Raw genomic sequence first — 16696 nt, forward strand, 5'->3', positions numbered from 1 at the left:
GGTAGTTTTTATATTCGTAGCAGCTGCCACTGGTTAGAAGTATACAGTAGCTTGTTGCCAGTGAAAATGACACCAAGCTAAACTCTGAGCGCTGAGACCTTGGGTTATAGTTTAACTGCCCCTTAACAAGATTGGTTAGTTGTTAAGGCAAGCCAGCGAGTGCCGAGCATGTGAATCGGGTCCACAGATGAGTCAATTAACCACACTAAGAGACCACAAACCACACTCTGGCCGGGCCATCCCTTTGCAAAGGCACAACGTTTGATCGAGGAAAAGCCAGGTGGAAATGTGGATGCATCATTAAGAAAACATCTTCATCACTAAAACAAAACACAACATCAACAGATAGGCTCTGTACATTCCTGAACGCAGTACAGGAATCAAAAAGCCTTAATACCGGTCCAAGATGAGTTGCTAACCCTTACCTGTCCAGGAGGGGAGCTCTCCGCACCCAACACCTGCCTATAGAACACTGGGTCACAGCTCCGCAGTGTGTTCTGATGGCTGGCCAGAGGGCTGGCAGCCCCAGGTTTCTTCAGCAGTGGGTCGCCTCGGCGCGAGTCAGTAGTGAGGTACACCTGATGGTAAAGGTGCGGCGGCACCAGGCCTCCCCGCACGGCGTCCGCATGCAGAGAGGGCCCTGGTGTTCGGTACAGGGAGCTCGCAGGGGCTCGGTATAAGTCCCTGGACTGTTTCCACTTGTAAACTTTGTATATGATCACTCCCAATACTGTGACTGCGAACCCCACGGAGACCAGGATTAGAGAGAGGAGTAGGTAAAAGGTGAGATTTTTATTCTGCTCCCCAGGGGCAGAGCCCGAGGGGAACTCAGCCCGGGCTTCTGGAGATTCCTCGGTTACTGACACAGTCAGGGTGGCGGTGGTGGACAGAGACGGCTCCCCATTGTCTTTGATCAAGACCGTGAGAGTTTGCCTGGGGGAATCTGTGTCCTGGACAGGGCGGGCGGTGCTGACTTGACCTGTGTGAAGCCCCACAGCAAAAAGGCTCTGGTTGGGGGCTCCCAAGAGGCTGTAGGAGAGCCAGGCGTTGTGCCCTGCATCGGGGTCCCAGCCTACTACCCGCGTGACCACGTGGCCGGCAGCGGTACTTCGGGGCAGCATCTCCACAGAACTCCGGCCAGGACGGGGATATAAGACCTGGGGGGCATTGTCATTGCGATCAGTGACAAATATGTTCACGCTGATGTTGGTGGTCAGGACCGGAGTACCCCCGTCGCTGATATGAGCTGTTAACTCAAACTCCCGCCGATCCTCATAATCCAGCGGGACTAAGGATGACACGACACCACTGTCACGATTTATTGTGAAATAGCGACCCACTAGCCCGGCTTCATCTCCTTCCTCCAAGAGGAAGAAGGAAAGGCGAGCGTTCTGCGGGGCATCGGGGTCCCAGACACTTAGATTTAGTATTGGAACCCCGGGGAGGTTATTTTCCTCCACGTAAATGTCATAGGAAGATTGAGAAGATTGTGGAGGGTTGTCGTTGATGTCGGACACCTGTACCCGCACTGTCGTAAGGGCTGAGAGAGAAGGTGCTCCAGCATCTCGAGCAGTGATGCTCAGGTTGTATTCGGGCACAGTCTCCCGATCTAGGGCTGCGCTTGTTTTCAAAGTAAAGTAATTCTTGAGGGAAGAAGTAAGGCTGAAGGGGAGACCTGGTGCAATCTCGCAAGTCACCAGCCCATTCTCCCCAGCATCCAGATCGGTCACACTGAGCAAAGCGATGACAGTTCCCAGAGGGGCATCCTCGGGGACTGGGCTGTACACGGAAGTGACTGTGATCTCCGGAGCATTGTCATTCACGTCCACAACCTCTACCAAAACTTTGCAATGCGCTCCTTCGGGATTGGCGCCCTTGTCTTTGGCCTGTATGTAAATCTCGTGGAGTTTCGTGTCTTCAAAGTCCAGTCGACCCTTGATTGTCAGCACCCCGGTTACAAGGTCTAAGGAGAATAGTTCCCGCACGCCGGCGCGGTTGTGGCTGCCGAAGGAATAAATGATTTCACCGTTGGGGCCTTCATCCAGATCGGTTGCCCGGACTTGGACCACGCGAGTACCCGGGGTCGCATCCTCCAGGACGCGCGCCCGATACAAGGATTGGTTGAAGGCGGGCGCGTTGTCATTCGCGTCCAGCACGGTGATGCGAATGGGAAGACTGGCGGAGCGAGCCGGGGTTCCTCCGTCCAACGCCGTCAGCACCAACTGGAGACTAGGCTCTCGCTCCCGGTCCAGGGCGCGCTCCAGCACCAGCTCCGCGTACTTGGTGCTGTCCTCCCGCGTCTGCACACGAAGCGCAAAGTACTCATTTCGGCTCAGCTCGTAGGTTTGTAAAGAGTTACTTCCCACATCGGGATCGTGCGCGCTCTCCAGCGGAAAGCGCGTGCCCGGCGCCACGGCCTCACTAATCTCCAATTTCATTTCCCGGGTTGGGAAAGCGGGATTGTTGTCGTTGATATCCTGAATCACCACTTCCGCACTGTACAGCTCAAGTGGAGTCTCCACCAGCAACTCCAGAGTTACTGTACAGGAGGGCAGCGTCCCACAAAGCTCCTCTCGATCCAGGCGGTCGTTCACGAACATCTCCCCAGTCTCTCGGTTCACCTCAAAGAATCTTCTGCTAGCTCCGGACACCACTCGGAGCCTGCGGGCTGACAGGCTGCCGAGATCCAAGCCAAGGTCCGTGACCACGTTGCCCACCGCGAAACCCTTCTCTCTTTCCTCCAGGATCTCATAGCGAATGACGGCGGAAGCCTTGTGCAAGGCACCAAGCAGAAGCAAAACTCCCACCACACTCCCGGTGCTTACCAGTCCGCTCCTCCAGGCCTCTGGGACCATCTCACTCAAAGGCAGTTCCTCTTAGCGGGGTCCAGATCGTCCCGGCGTTTTCGCTGAGAAACTTTCAGCGGGTTAGCGCTTGGGCGCTGGGCGCCGAGTCGGACATGACTTTCTGGATGCCGTTGATTTGCTCGCCGGCTGCTCAGTCTCTGCCTCATCCCGGGGCGCCGAGAGGGGACGGGCCGGGGCCAGATCTCCAGCGTCTTCATTGGCCGACAGCGGCACGCAGAGTCCCAACCAATAACTGCACGAAGAACGCGCTAGCGCGGGTCTCTCTGAGCGGGACAAGCGCTTAGCGCCAGGAACTTCACTTTCCTTTGGCTTCCTTCCAGAGTTCACAGCCAAAGCGCCTTGGCAGTATCCATACATCGGAAACCTACCTAGCCTGGAAAGCCAATTGCAGGGGATGAAGCTGGCCGTTCTGCAAGTCTTCAAGCCAAACCAAGGTCTGTTACATGTTTTAATGGCCGGCTTTAATCGTAAGAAGGGGAATCAAAACAAACTGAAAACGATACAACGCTGTCTGGAAAAAACACTAACAAATTTGGTTTGTTGGAGGACTGGGTAAAGCTATTTAGCTGGACTCTACTTACAAGGAATAATTTAACATTTCTGTGGCGGTGTTAATATTGCAGCTTTATCTCTTACTACTGTTGAATTCCCTGTCATTTCCTCAGTGAGGAGAATCAACAGGACCTGCTATCTGTTTGATTCTGTTTTATGACATTTAAAAATTTAATACAGATTTCTTTTTAAAAACTGGATATTGTTTAGCTTTCATTTCCTAAGAACCAAGGAGCAATGTGAAATTTCCTACCGTCTTTCCCAACGAGCATAATTTCGATCATAGAGCATAATCTCAGACGTCTCTCTTTACTTGATAAATGAATTTCCCAAGACTCTGAGTTCATATGCCACAAAGAGAAGCTGCATTGCTAATAAAGGATAGCGCCCCTCCCCCACAAGGCAGGGGGCAGTGAACCAGACTTATTTATCACTTGAGACCTTTATAAAATGACTGAAATATGGCTGCAAAGTTCCATAAAGTCTTTAGGGAAATACAAAGCCTTTACCCATGGAATAAAGAGCCTCAAGTTTTCTGTATTTAAGACCGTCGTTACAAAACAAAATAGCAGCGATTAGGATAACGAATAAGAGTCAGGTATGAAATAAGTCAGAGCTGACCTGTACACCATTGGCAAGAAACTCTCCTCTGAGGTTCCTGGGTTCCTATCTATTAAATGAATAAGGCAGGTAAAATGCCTGGCACAGAGTAAGCCTCAATTAGTGATGCAAACCATTCCATTAGAGGTAAAGATTTAGAGCCTCACACACTATTCCTGTATAACTGTCTTGGACATTACTTTGATTGCATATAGTTCTTTCAGTAGTATAACTGAGCCTTGACACAGGGAGGTAGGCAGACAGGTTAGGTAGGTAGACAGGAAATAAGTATATACAGAATATTTATTGAAGAGATGAAAAGCCTTACTTGACCTGTTTCTCCACGTCAATACTTGAATTCATCTCTTAAGACACCCAGTTTTAAATACTCAAGCTTGATAACTGGCCAGCCCACAAGAAGGCTGAGAGGCATTAAAAGATACAATATATTCTATTGAATGTATTTAGAATTTAGAATATAGCCCAGTCACTTGCTAATCAAAGTGTGAGCCAATGACTGATGGCACAAGCATCACCTGGGAGTTTGTTAGAAATGCAGAAATGACCCACTTCAGACCCACGAAAACAGAATTTGCATTTAACAAAATACCTGGGTGATGTGAATGCCCACTGAAGCTTGAGAAGCACTGATCTAGGGGGTTATTCAGAGATAAACTGATTTATAAATCATTTTTAAAATATTTTATTTATTTATTTATTTTTAGAAAGAGAGGAAGGGAGGGAGCGAGAGAGGGAGAGAAACATCAATGGGAGAGAGAAACATAGATTGGTTGCCTCTCATATGTGCCCACCTGACCTGGGTCCTGGACAGAACCCCCAACCCAGGCATGTACCCTGACTGGAAATCAAACTGGTGACCTTTCACTTTGCAGATCAATACCCAACCAACTGAGCCACACCAGTCAGTGCTGATTTATCAATCATTTTTTCCACTCACCATCACTTAATTGACCAATGTCTTTTCAAAACTAGCTTTTAAAAGTTGAAGTACTTTTGCCATTCATAAGGCCCATAGTTTTCCTAAGACCTCTTCATAAGCCAGCAGAACCCTCTTGGATCTATTCTTCACAGTAGCCAGAATGATCTTAACATTTTAATTGGATCATGAGTCTCCAGCTCAAAAATCCTGGGTAGCATGTCACTGCTCTTGAAATAAAACACCAGATCCTTTGCACAGTATCCAAGTTCTCCTGTCTTCTCTTGCTTTCAGTGTGGCGATCAGTCTAGCTCTCTTGTGCCCCAGAGCCTTCACAGCTGCTGTTCCTCCCTAGGAAAGATTCTTTCCCTCCTATCCCTTTGATTTGCTAGTTTCTGCAAACCTATCAGGTCTCATTTTAAATGTTATTTCCTAACAGAGGTTTTCTCTTAGGCTTCATTTAAAACTAGAAGACTTTTCTATGTTCTCTCAGAGCACCTTATATTTTCCATTGTTGAACCGAACACAATTGAAAGTTTTGTAATTATTGTTTTAGCATAGTGTCTGCCTCTTCCACTAAAAATAAAAAAGCTGCAGGAGGGCAGAGATCATACCTATTTTGATAATCAGCTGTATGCCTGGCATCTAGTAGAGTAGGTACTTAATGCTTCCCCCCTTCCTAGCTTTATTGAAGTATAACTGACAAATAAAATTGTATAAACTTAAGGTATACAACATGATTATATATATATATATATATATATATATATATATATATAATGAAATGATTACAATATAGTTAATACATTCATCACCTTACCTAGTTACCATTTTGTGTGTGTTAAGACCATTTAAGATCTATTCTCTTAGCAAATTTCAAGTATACACTACAGTATTGTTAATTATAGTTACCATGCTGTACATTAGATTCCCAGAATTTTTCATCTTATAACTGAAAGTTTGTACTCTTTGACCAACATTTTCCTATACTTAATAAGCTTATTAATACATAAACTGTCATGCGAATGTCATAGTAATCATAAAATGTACTAAGGATTATATATATTCATTTACGTGTATCCATAAGCATTTCTGGAAGATACAGTCCCTCTTTCAAGCTACCAGTGGGCCTAATGAAACTATTTCTTAACATAATAATTTGAAAGAGAAAATACATTTTGCCAAAGAACCAAGTGAGGTGTGCTCATGCAACTCACTGAAGAAAAACAAATATGGCATAACTTGCTGCGTCACCTATACCCAGGGGAAATGGAAGCACCAATGTACAGGACCAACACAATCTTCCAATCTCTATCTTCTCTCTCTGTTTTATGACTTTAAGAGAGCCTATGATCAATGAGATGCTAAAACATAATATAATTTTTAAATAGAAAGTAAATGTATCATAGTGGTCAAGAGTAAGGCCTTAATGTCCAAAAGACTCAAGTTACAATGCTGGACATTACATTTAGTAACTGTGTCACCATGAAGCTTTTATTTTTAACTTCTCTTTTATTTTCTTGATCTGTAACATGGAAATCATAATAGGATTCCTTTACATAACCACAGGCATCTTAATCTCTTATTTTAATCTTTTGACAACTTTATACTTACAGAGTTCACCTAAACAATTAATGATTTTTAGTAAATGTACACAGTTATCAGACCAACACCACAATCCAGTTTTAGAATACTCCCATCATCCCTAAAAGTTCCCTCATGCCTGTCTGCAGTCAATCTTTGCTCCTCCCCCCAGCCTCAGGCAACCACTTATCTACTTTTTGTATAGTTTTGTTTTCTTCTAGAAATTTCATATAAGTGAACTATAAAGTACATAGTCTTTTGTATCTGGCTTTTTCACTTAGCATAATGTCCAACCCAACTCTTAACTACACCCTCAATTCTGTTCTTTCTCCAACCTTTTTTGTCTAATAAGAGGCACTTCTAATAAAATATTCCTAAGTCATTCTTAACATCTTTTTCTAAATCCCCATATTCCATTCATTACCAGTTCCTGTCAATGCTTACTGCCTCCAAAATATGTTTGAATCTATTGATTACTCTCCCTCTCTACAGTCACTACCTGAGTCAAAACCACTTTAAAAACTGTCCTGGCTTCCTCTCTGGTCTTCTTATTTCCTCTTTGTTTTCCCCAAACTCTATTTCACATGCAGAAACCCGAGAGATCTTTCAAAAATATAAATTAATTGATATACTCTCTTTCATAAAAATAAGTGCTTGGAACCAGGACTGGTTACATAATTTGCAGGGTTAATGCAAAATGAAAACAGGGAGCTAAAAATTACTAAGAATTGCAAGATGGTGACAGCAGAGCATTAACCCAAATGCAGGGCCCTTCTGAGAATGGGGGCTATTTTAACTGCACAGGTCACATGCCCATGATGCTGGCCTTGCCTAGCACAGAGGAAGCTCTCCATAAATATTACCTAATATTATTTTAAATAGTAGGTGATTACCCAATATTTAATCCCAGACAGTCAGTAATATCAGAAAAGTCTACTTATGATCCTGTTAAATTACTACATTCAAGGAAAAAAATATATGTGTTATTCCCTTAAAATCCTAAGTATCATCTAATAATCTCTCAATTCAATATGATTTGGCTATTTGATAAACATCCTAAGATTAAATTAAGGGACCATTTGGGGAGAAATGTCATAAAAAAGATAACCAACAGATCAATCATATATCACAATTTAGATAAATGAGAGATTTCAAGGGTTTAATGAGGAAGCTGACTCATTTAGCCTTAATATTTATATAAATGTATTTGTGCAAAAATGTTTTGCATTCTTGAATTTTAATTAATGATCTATGAATCTTAAGAATAAGTTTTTTAAGAACTCCATTCTATCTACTTTTAGAACAAGAAGAAATTACCTCATCAAAATATTTTGAAACTACAATCAGTGATTTTAGAGGTCTGAAGTTTAAGGGAAAATAAAAAAGATGTTTAGCTTTTTTCTCATTTGAGTGCTATTCTCTTATAGTGTTGATCTCTTATTGCTTATTATATCATAAATCTTAGGTATGCCAGGAAACTACCTGCAAAATACTACTAAATTTATTCACATGTAAAACTCCCAAGATACCTAAATTATCCTTAGAGAGAGAGAATTTGTTTAATTTTTCCCAAGCATGTTTTATTATATTGTTATCTAAATTATTATCAGGTTTTACCAATTGTTTGTTTATATTTTTGTATTAAGTAATTTTCTTCAACATATAATAATAATTTTGAGTGAGAAACAAGTGTGGCTTTCTGATCATTAAAACCTTCTGGCAATATATTAGTTTGGTACATGATAAAGATGCTATTTCAAATCACTAGGGCAAAGATGAAGTTTTAAATAAATGTTATTGGGACAATTGGATAGCCACGTAGGAAAAAAAAGATAAAATTATTATTTTTTAATTAATTAATTAATTTGTTTATTTATTTATTTTATTTTTAGAGAGAGGAGAAAGGAGAAAGAGAGGGAGAGAAACATCATTGTGCAGTTGCCTTTCACTCGCACCCCCAACTGGGGACCTGACGTGCAACCTAATCATGTGCCCTGACTGGGAATCGAACCAGCGACACTTGGTTCACAGGCCGATGCTCAATCCACTGAGCCACAGCAGCCAGGGTTGATAAAATTATTTTTATACCTCAACACACACAAGAATAAAGTTCATATAGATCAGGGATCTAAAAGCAAAAATTAAAAAATATACAAGTCCTAGAAGAAAATTGATGCTGAGTGTACAGCAAAGCTTTCTAACTATGACTCCAAACCTAAATGCAATACAAGAAAAGACTGATTCATTTGATTACATAAAAATAAAGGGGAGGATTGCATTGCAAAAAGCACCATAAACAAATGTGAAAGGCAAATGAAAGGCAAAAAGTATTTGCAACTTGTATCTTGGACAAAGAGCTGGTATCTCTAAACATATAAATAAAAGTTTAAATTTTAGGATGAAACACAAAAATCTAAGAGAAAAATGAACATGAGACATGAACAGACAATTTTTAAAAGGAGATAAACTGACTATTAAACATATGAAAAGGTGTTTAACTTGAATCATAATGAGAGAAATTTCAAACTAAAATTACTTTGAGTTTGTTACTGATTAGACTGGCAAAAATTTTAATGTTCGACAACATACTTTGTAGATGAGGATTTTGGAAAATTAGCATTATCTATTGGTAGAAATACAAAAAAGTACTACCTACATGGAAGGAAATAGTTATATTTGATAAAACTAAATATGCATTTAGCCTATGGCCTAACAATTACATTTTTAGGAATTTGCCCTAAATATATACATAAAAATTATGAAAATACATATGTACCAGGTTATTCATTACAGAATTACTTGTAATTGCAAGAAGGTTGGAAACTACCTAAATGACAAACTACAGATTGGTTGAATAGACTGTGTATGTATATATACAATGGGGTTTTATGAAGCCACATATTTCAAAAAACAACAAAGGTCTCTATAAATCAATATAGAAGATTTCCAGGATATATTCTTAGTGCAAAAACAAAGTGAAAATTTTTGCTTTTGACCATGTGGAACTATCCACACCACTATAAATAACTAGAAAATTGATGAAAATATGTGAAAAATGCTTTTAGACATTGGCTCAAAAGGATCTCTGTTTTTTGGGTTTTTTTTTTGCTTGGAGGCAATTTTCAGAAAACGGGGCAGGAAAGGGAAAATCCAAGAATGACACAGTGATCATGCTGAGTTGAAAAGTATAAATTAGAATTTGAGAGACTAAGGCAGCCAAAACTTGAGGGACAGAACACCAGAGAGAATGGAGCTGCACAAAGAACTCCAGAAATTTGGATAAGGATTCCCTTGAATCTTTGGCTGAATGATAATCTGAGCATATGTAGACTGAGATTCTCTTAAAGATGGACGAAGAACTGTCAAGGGAGCTATTAGCTAAAGAATTTCTGGAGCTCACACAGGAATGGGAAATATTTGAATTCCATTCAGCCAGAAGACAGAGACCCGGCTGAACACTCACAGAAAAATAAAAAAAGAAGTCACGACTTAGCAGCGGGTCTAAACTAGCTCACGGCAAATGCTTCTATAGACCTGCCCTAACAAAGCTTAAAAACAAGCTTTGAAAAGGCCAACCTGATCTGCACATAACTTAAAAACCTTCAATACTTCTTAGAGAAAGACAACAAAATCCGAACATTAAACGATGTAACATTTACAATGTCTGCCATCCAATAAAAACATCACTATATATGCAAATAAGCAGAAAATTGTGTCCTAAAACCAGGAAGAAAATCAGCACTAGAAATGGCAGAGACAATGAAATTAGCAAACAAGAACTTTAAAATAGCTATTGTAAATGTTCTCAAGGACTTAAAGGAAAACATGAAGATAATGAGAGAAGTGGAGTGAAATGAAAGAATGAAGTTGATCTTCCAGAGGTGAACAATTAGTGAAGTAAAAAATTCACTAGATTGAATTAGCAGTAGACTAGATGCTAAGAAAGAAAAGATCACTGAACTTTCAGGCGTAGCAACAGAGACTATCGAAACTGAAATATATTTAAAAAATGAAAAAAGATTCAGCAAGCTGTGGGAAAATTTCAAGTGGTCTAACATAAGTGAAGTGGAAGTTCCATAATTGTATGTGAGTGTGATAAATAACATTTGAATAAATATAGTCCCAAACTTCCTAAACTTAAAATTATAGACCTACAGAGTGAAGAAGCTCAATGAATCCCAAGTAAATTAAACATAAAGAAAAACACACCAAGGTCCATCAATCAAATTTCTAAAAGTCATTGATAGAGAGAAAATTACAGAAGCAGTTGGAAGAAAGATTATAGACTTCTTATCAGAAATAATGCAAGATAGAAAAGAGAGCGAAACAATATCTTTAAAATGCTGGAAGAAAAAAATTGTCATCCTAGAATTTCATATCCAGCCAAAGTATCTCTCAAAAATAAAAGTGAAATAAATATTTTTTTTAGAGAAACAAAAACAAACAAAATTTGCAACAAGCAGGTCGGTATTGCAAGAAATATTAAAGGAAGTTCTTTAGTCTGAAGGAAAATGACACCAGTTGGAAATTTTGATCTATATAAAGAAATTAGTGACAGAAATGATAAAAATGTAGGTTACATATTAAAGACCTTCTCACTTTTTAATTTCTTTAAAAGAAAATTGATTATTTAAAGCAAGAATAACATACTGTGGGGCTTAAAATATATGCAGAAGAAAAATGTGTGACAATAGCACAAAAAACAGAGAAGGGAAATAGAAGTATGTTGTTTGGGGGTTGCCTGAGGGGGGCAAAAAGGGAACAACTGGGACAACTGTAATAGCATAATCAATAAAATATAATTTAAAAAGAAATATATTGTCGCCCTGGCTGGGTGGCTCAGTTGGTTGGAGTGTTGTCCTGTACACCAAAAGGTTGTGGGTTTGATTCCTGGTCAGGGCACATACCTGGGTTGCAGGTTCGATCCTCAGTAAGGAAGAATTAGTGAGGCAACTTATTAATGTTTCTCTCTCACATCAATGTTTCTCTCTCTCTCTCTCTCTCTCTCTCTCTCCCACTTCAATAAAAAAATATCTTCAGGTGAGGATTTAAAAAAATAAAAAGAAATATATTGTTAAAAGATACTTCATTATATGTGGAGTGCTATACCTCTGTGAATCATATTTATGGTGATAAGTTAAAGGTGCATAGTGAACTCTAGAACAACCTCTTAATATCAGAGACAAATGGAATATTAAACAATACTCAATCTAAAATAAAGTACAGAGGAAATGATGAAAGATATAAAAAGCTGATGGGATAAGGAGAAACAAAGAGCAAGGTGGTAGATGTAATCATATCAATATTGCATTAAATGTAAGTGATCTGAGCATTCCCACTAAAAATGAGGTGGAAAAAAAACAAGACACAGCTTTATCCTACAGAAAATGCATTATATATATATATATATATAAAGAAGAAAAAAGATATCTCATGTAACACTAATTATAAGAAAACTGAGTGGTTATATTAATGTCAGAAGAAAATAGACATTCAGACAAGATGTATTACAGAGAAAAAGAGAGATATTTAAAAATGACAAAAGGTCAACTTATTAAGTATCAAGAAGATTTAACAATCTTAAATGCCTATTTATTCACAGAAAATTACCAGAGACAAAGAGGGACAGTATGCAATGATAAAAAGGTAGATCCAACAGGAAGACATAGCCACCTTTAATATGTATACACCAAAAAACAGAACTTCAAAATATGTGAAACAAAGACTGACATAACTGAAAAGTAAAATAAACAAACCCATCATTATAGTTGCAGACTTCAACAATTTGACAACAATTGAGAAAACTACTAACAATTGAATATAAATAAACAAATTGTGGTAAAATTTTTTTTAAAAAAATTTATAGAATTACTAACAAGAATATAGAAATGAAAAAAACACCTTTAACTAATAGGACCTAATTGACACTTATAGAGCATTCCACCCAAAAGAACATATTCTGATCACACCCAGAGTCAGAAAACAAGGCTCAACTAATTTAAAAGAATGGAAATCACACAGAATATATGCTTTGACTATCTTAGAATTAAAATAAAAATCAAAAAGATAACAGGAAAACCTCTAAACTCTTGGAAACAAAACAACACAGTTCTAAATAATCCATGGCTCAAAGAGTAAGTCTCAAAGAAAATTTAAAAATACATTGAACTGAATGAAAGTGAAAATACAACATATCAACATTTATGGAATATAGCTGAACTAGTCCTGAGAGGTAAATGCATAGCATTAATTATAAAAGAAAAGGTCTCAAATGAATAAACTACAATCCACCAGAAAAGCAAAATAAATACAAAGCAAGCAGAAGCAAAGAAATAACAAATATAAGTACAGAAACCAATGAACTATAGGTCCTAGGTATATACCCAAGAGAAATGAAAACATATGTCTGTACAAAGACTTGTAGCAAGTGTTCATAGCAACATTTTTCCTAATAGTCCCAAACTGGAATCAACCCCAATGTCTATCAATGAATAAATAGATAAAATGTGGTAGGAGCATGGAAATAATAAAAATGAGAGTGGAAATTAATGAAATGTACAAAAAATAGAGAAAAATCAATGAAACCAAAAACTGTTACTCTAATTACAAAATAAGACAAAGAAATTAAAGGAAAAGTAAACTACCAATATCTTTCATAAACATACATACAAAAATACTTTATATAATGTTAGCATATTGAATCCAGCAATATAGAAAAAGCTAGAATATGATAACAAAGTTGGGTATTTTCTAAAAATGCGAAGTCTGTGTAATTTACCATATTAATGAGTAAAGTAAAAAAGTTATATGATCATTTCAATAGGTGCAAAAGAAAACATTTGACAAAATTTACACTCATTCATAATTTAAACACTCTCAACAAGCTAGAAATAAAGGGAACTTCCTCAGTCTGCTAAAATGTATCTATGGAAACTTAATGGTGGAAGTCTAAATGCTTTCCCTCAGAAAAGACTAGAAACAAGGCAAGAATGTCTACTCTCGCTATTTCTATTAGATTTTGCTCTGGAAGTTCTAACCAATGTAACAGGGCAAGTAAAAGAAATAAAAGGCATGCATATTGGAAAGGAAGAAATAACCAACCCCCTTTTTTTCCAGAAAACATGTTTGTGTATGTAGAGAATTCTAAAGAAAAAAATAACACTACAGGTACTCATAAGTCAATTTATTAAGGGCCCAGAATGGAAGATCAATATAAACAATGGCACCTCAATAAGTTCAATTTGAAAATCAATTGTACTTTTATATGTTTACAATGATAAATTAGAAAATAAAAATTTAAATGCTATTTAGAATAGTAGAAAACATTAAATAATAAGCAGTGAATTTATCAAAACATACATAAAATCTGCACACTGAAAAGCAGAAAACATTGCTTAGAGAAATTTTTAAAAAACTTAAATAACTTAAGAGACATGCCATGTTCATGGATTGAAAAATTCAGTAACATCATTAATTTTTCCCAAATTGAAGTTATAGATTCAACGCAACCCTAATCAACATCCAGAAGTCTTTTTTGTTCTTAAAGAGACAGCATGAAATTTATATGAAAATTAGAGGATCTAGAATAACAAAAACAACTTTAGAAAAGGAAAGCAAAGTTAGAGAACTAATACTACCTGATTTCAAGACTTTATTACAATGCTACATATATATATTAGAGCAGAGGTCCCATGAAAAGACACATATTTATGATCAAATGATTTTTGTGGAAGGTACCAAGATTACTTAATGGGGAAGGATAATCTCAGCAAATTTTTCCAAAGGCACAACTTGACATTCCTCCGGAAAAATATAAACTTTCACAATACACACAAGCATCAACTCAAAATGAATCATATACCAAATTATAAATGGCAAAACTATAAAAATTCTAGAAAAAAATGAAAAAAATCAATAGAACTTTGCAATAGCCAAAAACATATTAAATAGGACATAAAAACTATAAAAGGAATAATGAATTAATTGGGCTTTATCAAAATTACAACTTCTGCTTTTCAAAAGACACTATTAAGAAAAAAGTCAAGCCAATCTTCAGGACAAGTCCTAATATCCACAAAACATATATGTGACAAACATTCACAACCAGAATGTATTTTTTTAAAATTTTCATAACTCAATTTATGAGACAGATAACTCAAAGATGAACAAAAGCTCTGAACACACATCAAGAAGATATACAAATAGCGAATGAGCACATGAAAAGATGTTTAATATCTTTAGTCAACAAGAAAACACCAATTAAAACCCCAATGAGATAGTACTACAAACACCTAGAATGTTTAAAATTTACGGTAAGTTTGTCGATGGGAAGCATTTGGGGAGGATGTGGGTCAAACAAAACGCTCTCATGTGATACATAGGAGACTTCCGGCCAAGATGGAGACCTAGACTGACACGCTCTGTCTCCCTCCACAACTAAGAAGGAATACAACTACTGCAAAACCAGAAATAACCAGAAGTTCTGAAAATAAATGGAAGTCCAATGTATGAAGTTATAAAGAAGTGGTGCTCATCCAGACAGGTAGGAGGGGTGAAGCCAGAGCGGAGAGGTCAAGCTGTGTTGGCGGCAGGATGGCGGTAAGCACAGACACCCGTATTTAAGGGGAGGTGAGAAGCGCCTGACGAGCACCCTTGGCTGCAGAACAAACCCATCAGTTTGCGATTCCAACGCCGGGGATAGCTGACCTCCATTGCCTCGGACTGCGAGGCCCAGAGGGAGTAGGGATGGAGGAGGAGGCTCCCCATCTCTCACAGAGAGTGAACAGCAGGAATCCATCTTGGACCTCCACCTCCACAGAAAATGCCACAGCGTGGTGAGAAGGGTCACTCAGTTGTGACCAGCGCACAGGGCTCTGCCCCCCTGTAGTGAAGGAGGTGTGACAGCCCTGCCCAGGAAGCAGAGTTAAACACAAAACGATCAGGATGGCACAGATCATGATAAAGATCCCGGTGACCCAGCTGACCAGACAGCAAATATCTAATCGAATGAAGCAGCAGATAGGAAATCTTTCTGAGGCACAGTTCAGAGCTTTGGTTATAAAAATGCTTAAAGACCTAATAGCAGATCTTAAACAAGACAGGGAAGGAATGAAGGCTAGTCCTGTTGAAATTAACAAAAACACATATGAAACTAGTGGTGAGGGAAAGAAAACCAGGGATCAAATCAACAAATTGGAACATAGGGAAGGAACAATCAACCAGTGCAGAAAGAGGAAACAAGAAGTGAGGAAAATGAGGAGAGGCTCAGAAACCTATGGGACAGCCATAAGTGGGCCAACATCTGAATCATAGGGTTGCCAGAAGGTGAAGAAGAAGAACCAGAAATTGAAAAAGTATATGAAAAAATAATAAAGCAGAACTTCCCTAACTTAGGGAAGGAAATAGACTTACAGGTCAAGGAAGCATGGAGAGTTCCAAACAACTGGACCCAGGGAGAACCACACCAAGACACATTATAATCAAAATGTCCAAAATTAAGGATAAATAAAGAATCTTAAGAGCAGCAAGAGAGAAGAAAAGAATTACATACAAAGGGGTCCCAATAAGACTATCAGCTGATTTCTCAAAAGAAACTCTGCAGGCAAGAAGGGACTGGCAAGAAATATTCAAAATAATGAAAAGCAAAAACCTACAGCCACGATTACTCTATCCAGTGAAGCTGTTATTCAAAATAGAAGGGCAGAGAAAGTGCTTCCAGGACAAAGTAAAACTGAAGGACTTCATCAGATCCAAACCACTGTTTTATGAGATGTTAAAGGGACTTGTTTAGGAGAAGGAGGATCAAAACTATGAACATTAAAATGAAAACTGTATCACAACAACCAACAACAGAAGCTAGGGAATCGAAACAAAGGCAAACAAAGTGGGCAACGAGAGTGGAAAAAGAATTATAGGTATGGGGAACATTATGGGGGGAGGTCAACAGGAAGGGGGAAGGGGGAAAAGGGAGGGAGATGGTACAGGAATTAAGAAGCATAGTAGGAGGGAGTGGAGTAGATAGGAGGATGTTGAGAAGAACTATATGCACAACCAATAGGCATGGACTAAGGGGGAGAGGACAACTGGAGGGAGGGGGGGTCACTGGGTGGAGGGGAACAGAGGGAAAAGAAACTGGGACAACTGTAACAGCATAATC

The 16696-nt window shown here is 38.7% G+C and overlaps 1 protein-coding gene across 19 annotated transcripts in view; it reads right to left on the reverse strand.

The window, feature by feature from the left end:
* The window catches only part of LOC150000631 (protocadherin gamma-C4), a 160099-nt gene that overhangs the window by 27044 nt on the left and 116359 nt on the right, over positions 1 to 16696 (reverse strand). Inside the window, exon 1 of one of the 19 annotated variants that reach the window (XM_090288153.1) lies at positions 2826 to 3020. The exons of the other annotated variants lie outside the window; for them this stretch is intronic. Within the exon in view, the coding sequence (XP_090144279.1) occupies positions 2826 to 2855 (30 nt within the window). The 5' untranslated portion in view covers positions 2856 to 3020. Of the gene's footprint in view, positions 1 to 2825; positions 3021 to 16696 lie in introns of those variants that run through there. 19 annotated transcript variants of the gene reach the window in all.

The sequence above is a fragment of the Furipterus horrens genome, unplaced genomic scaffold (genome assembly GCF_987537825.1).
Source record: "Furipterus horrens unplaced genomic scaffold, mFurHor1.1.pri manual_scaffold_10, whole genome shotgun sequence".
In the NCBI taxonomy this organism is placed as follows: domain Eukaryota; kingdom Metazoa; phylum Chordata; class Mammalia; order Chiroptera; family Furipteridae; genus Furipterus; species Furipterus horrens.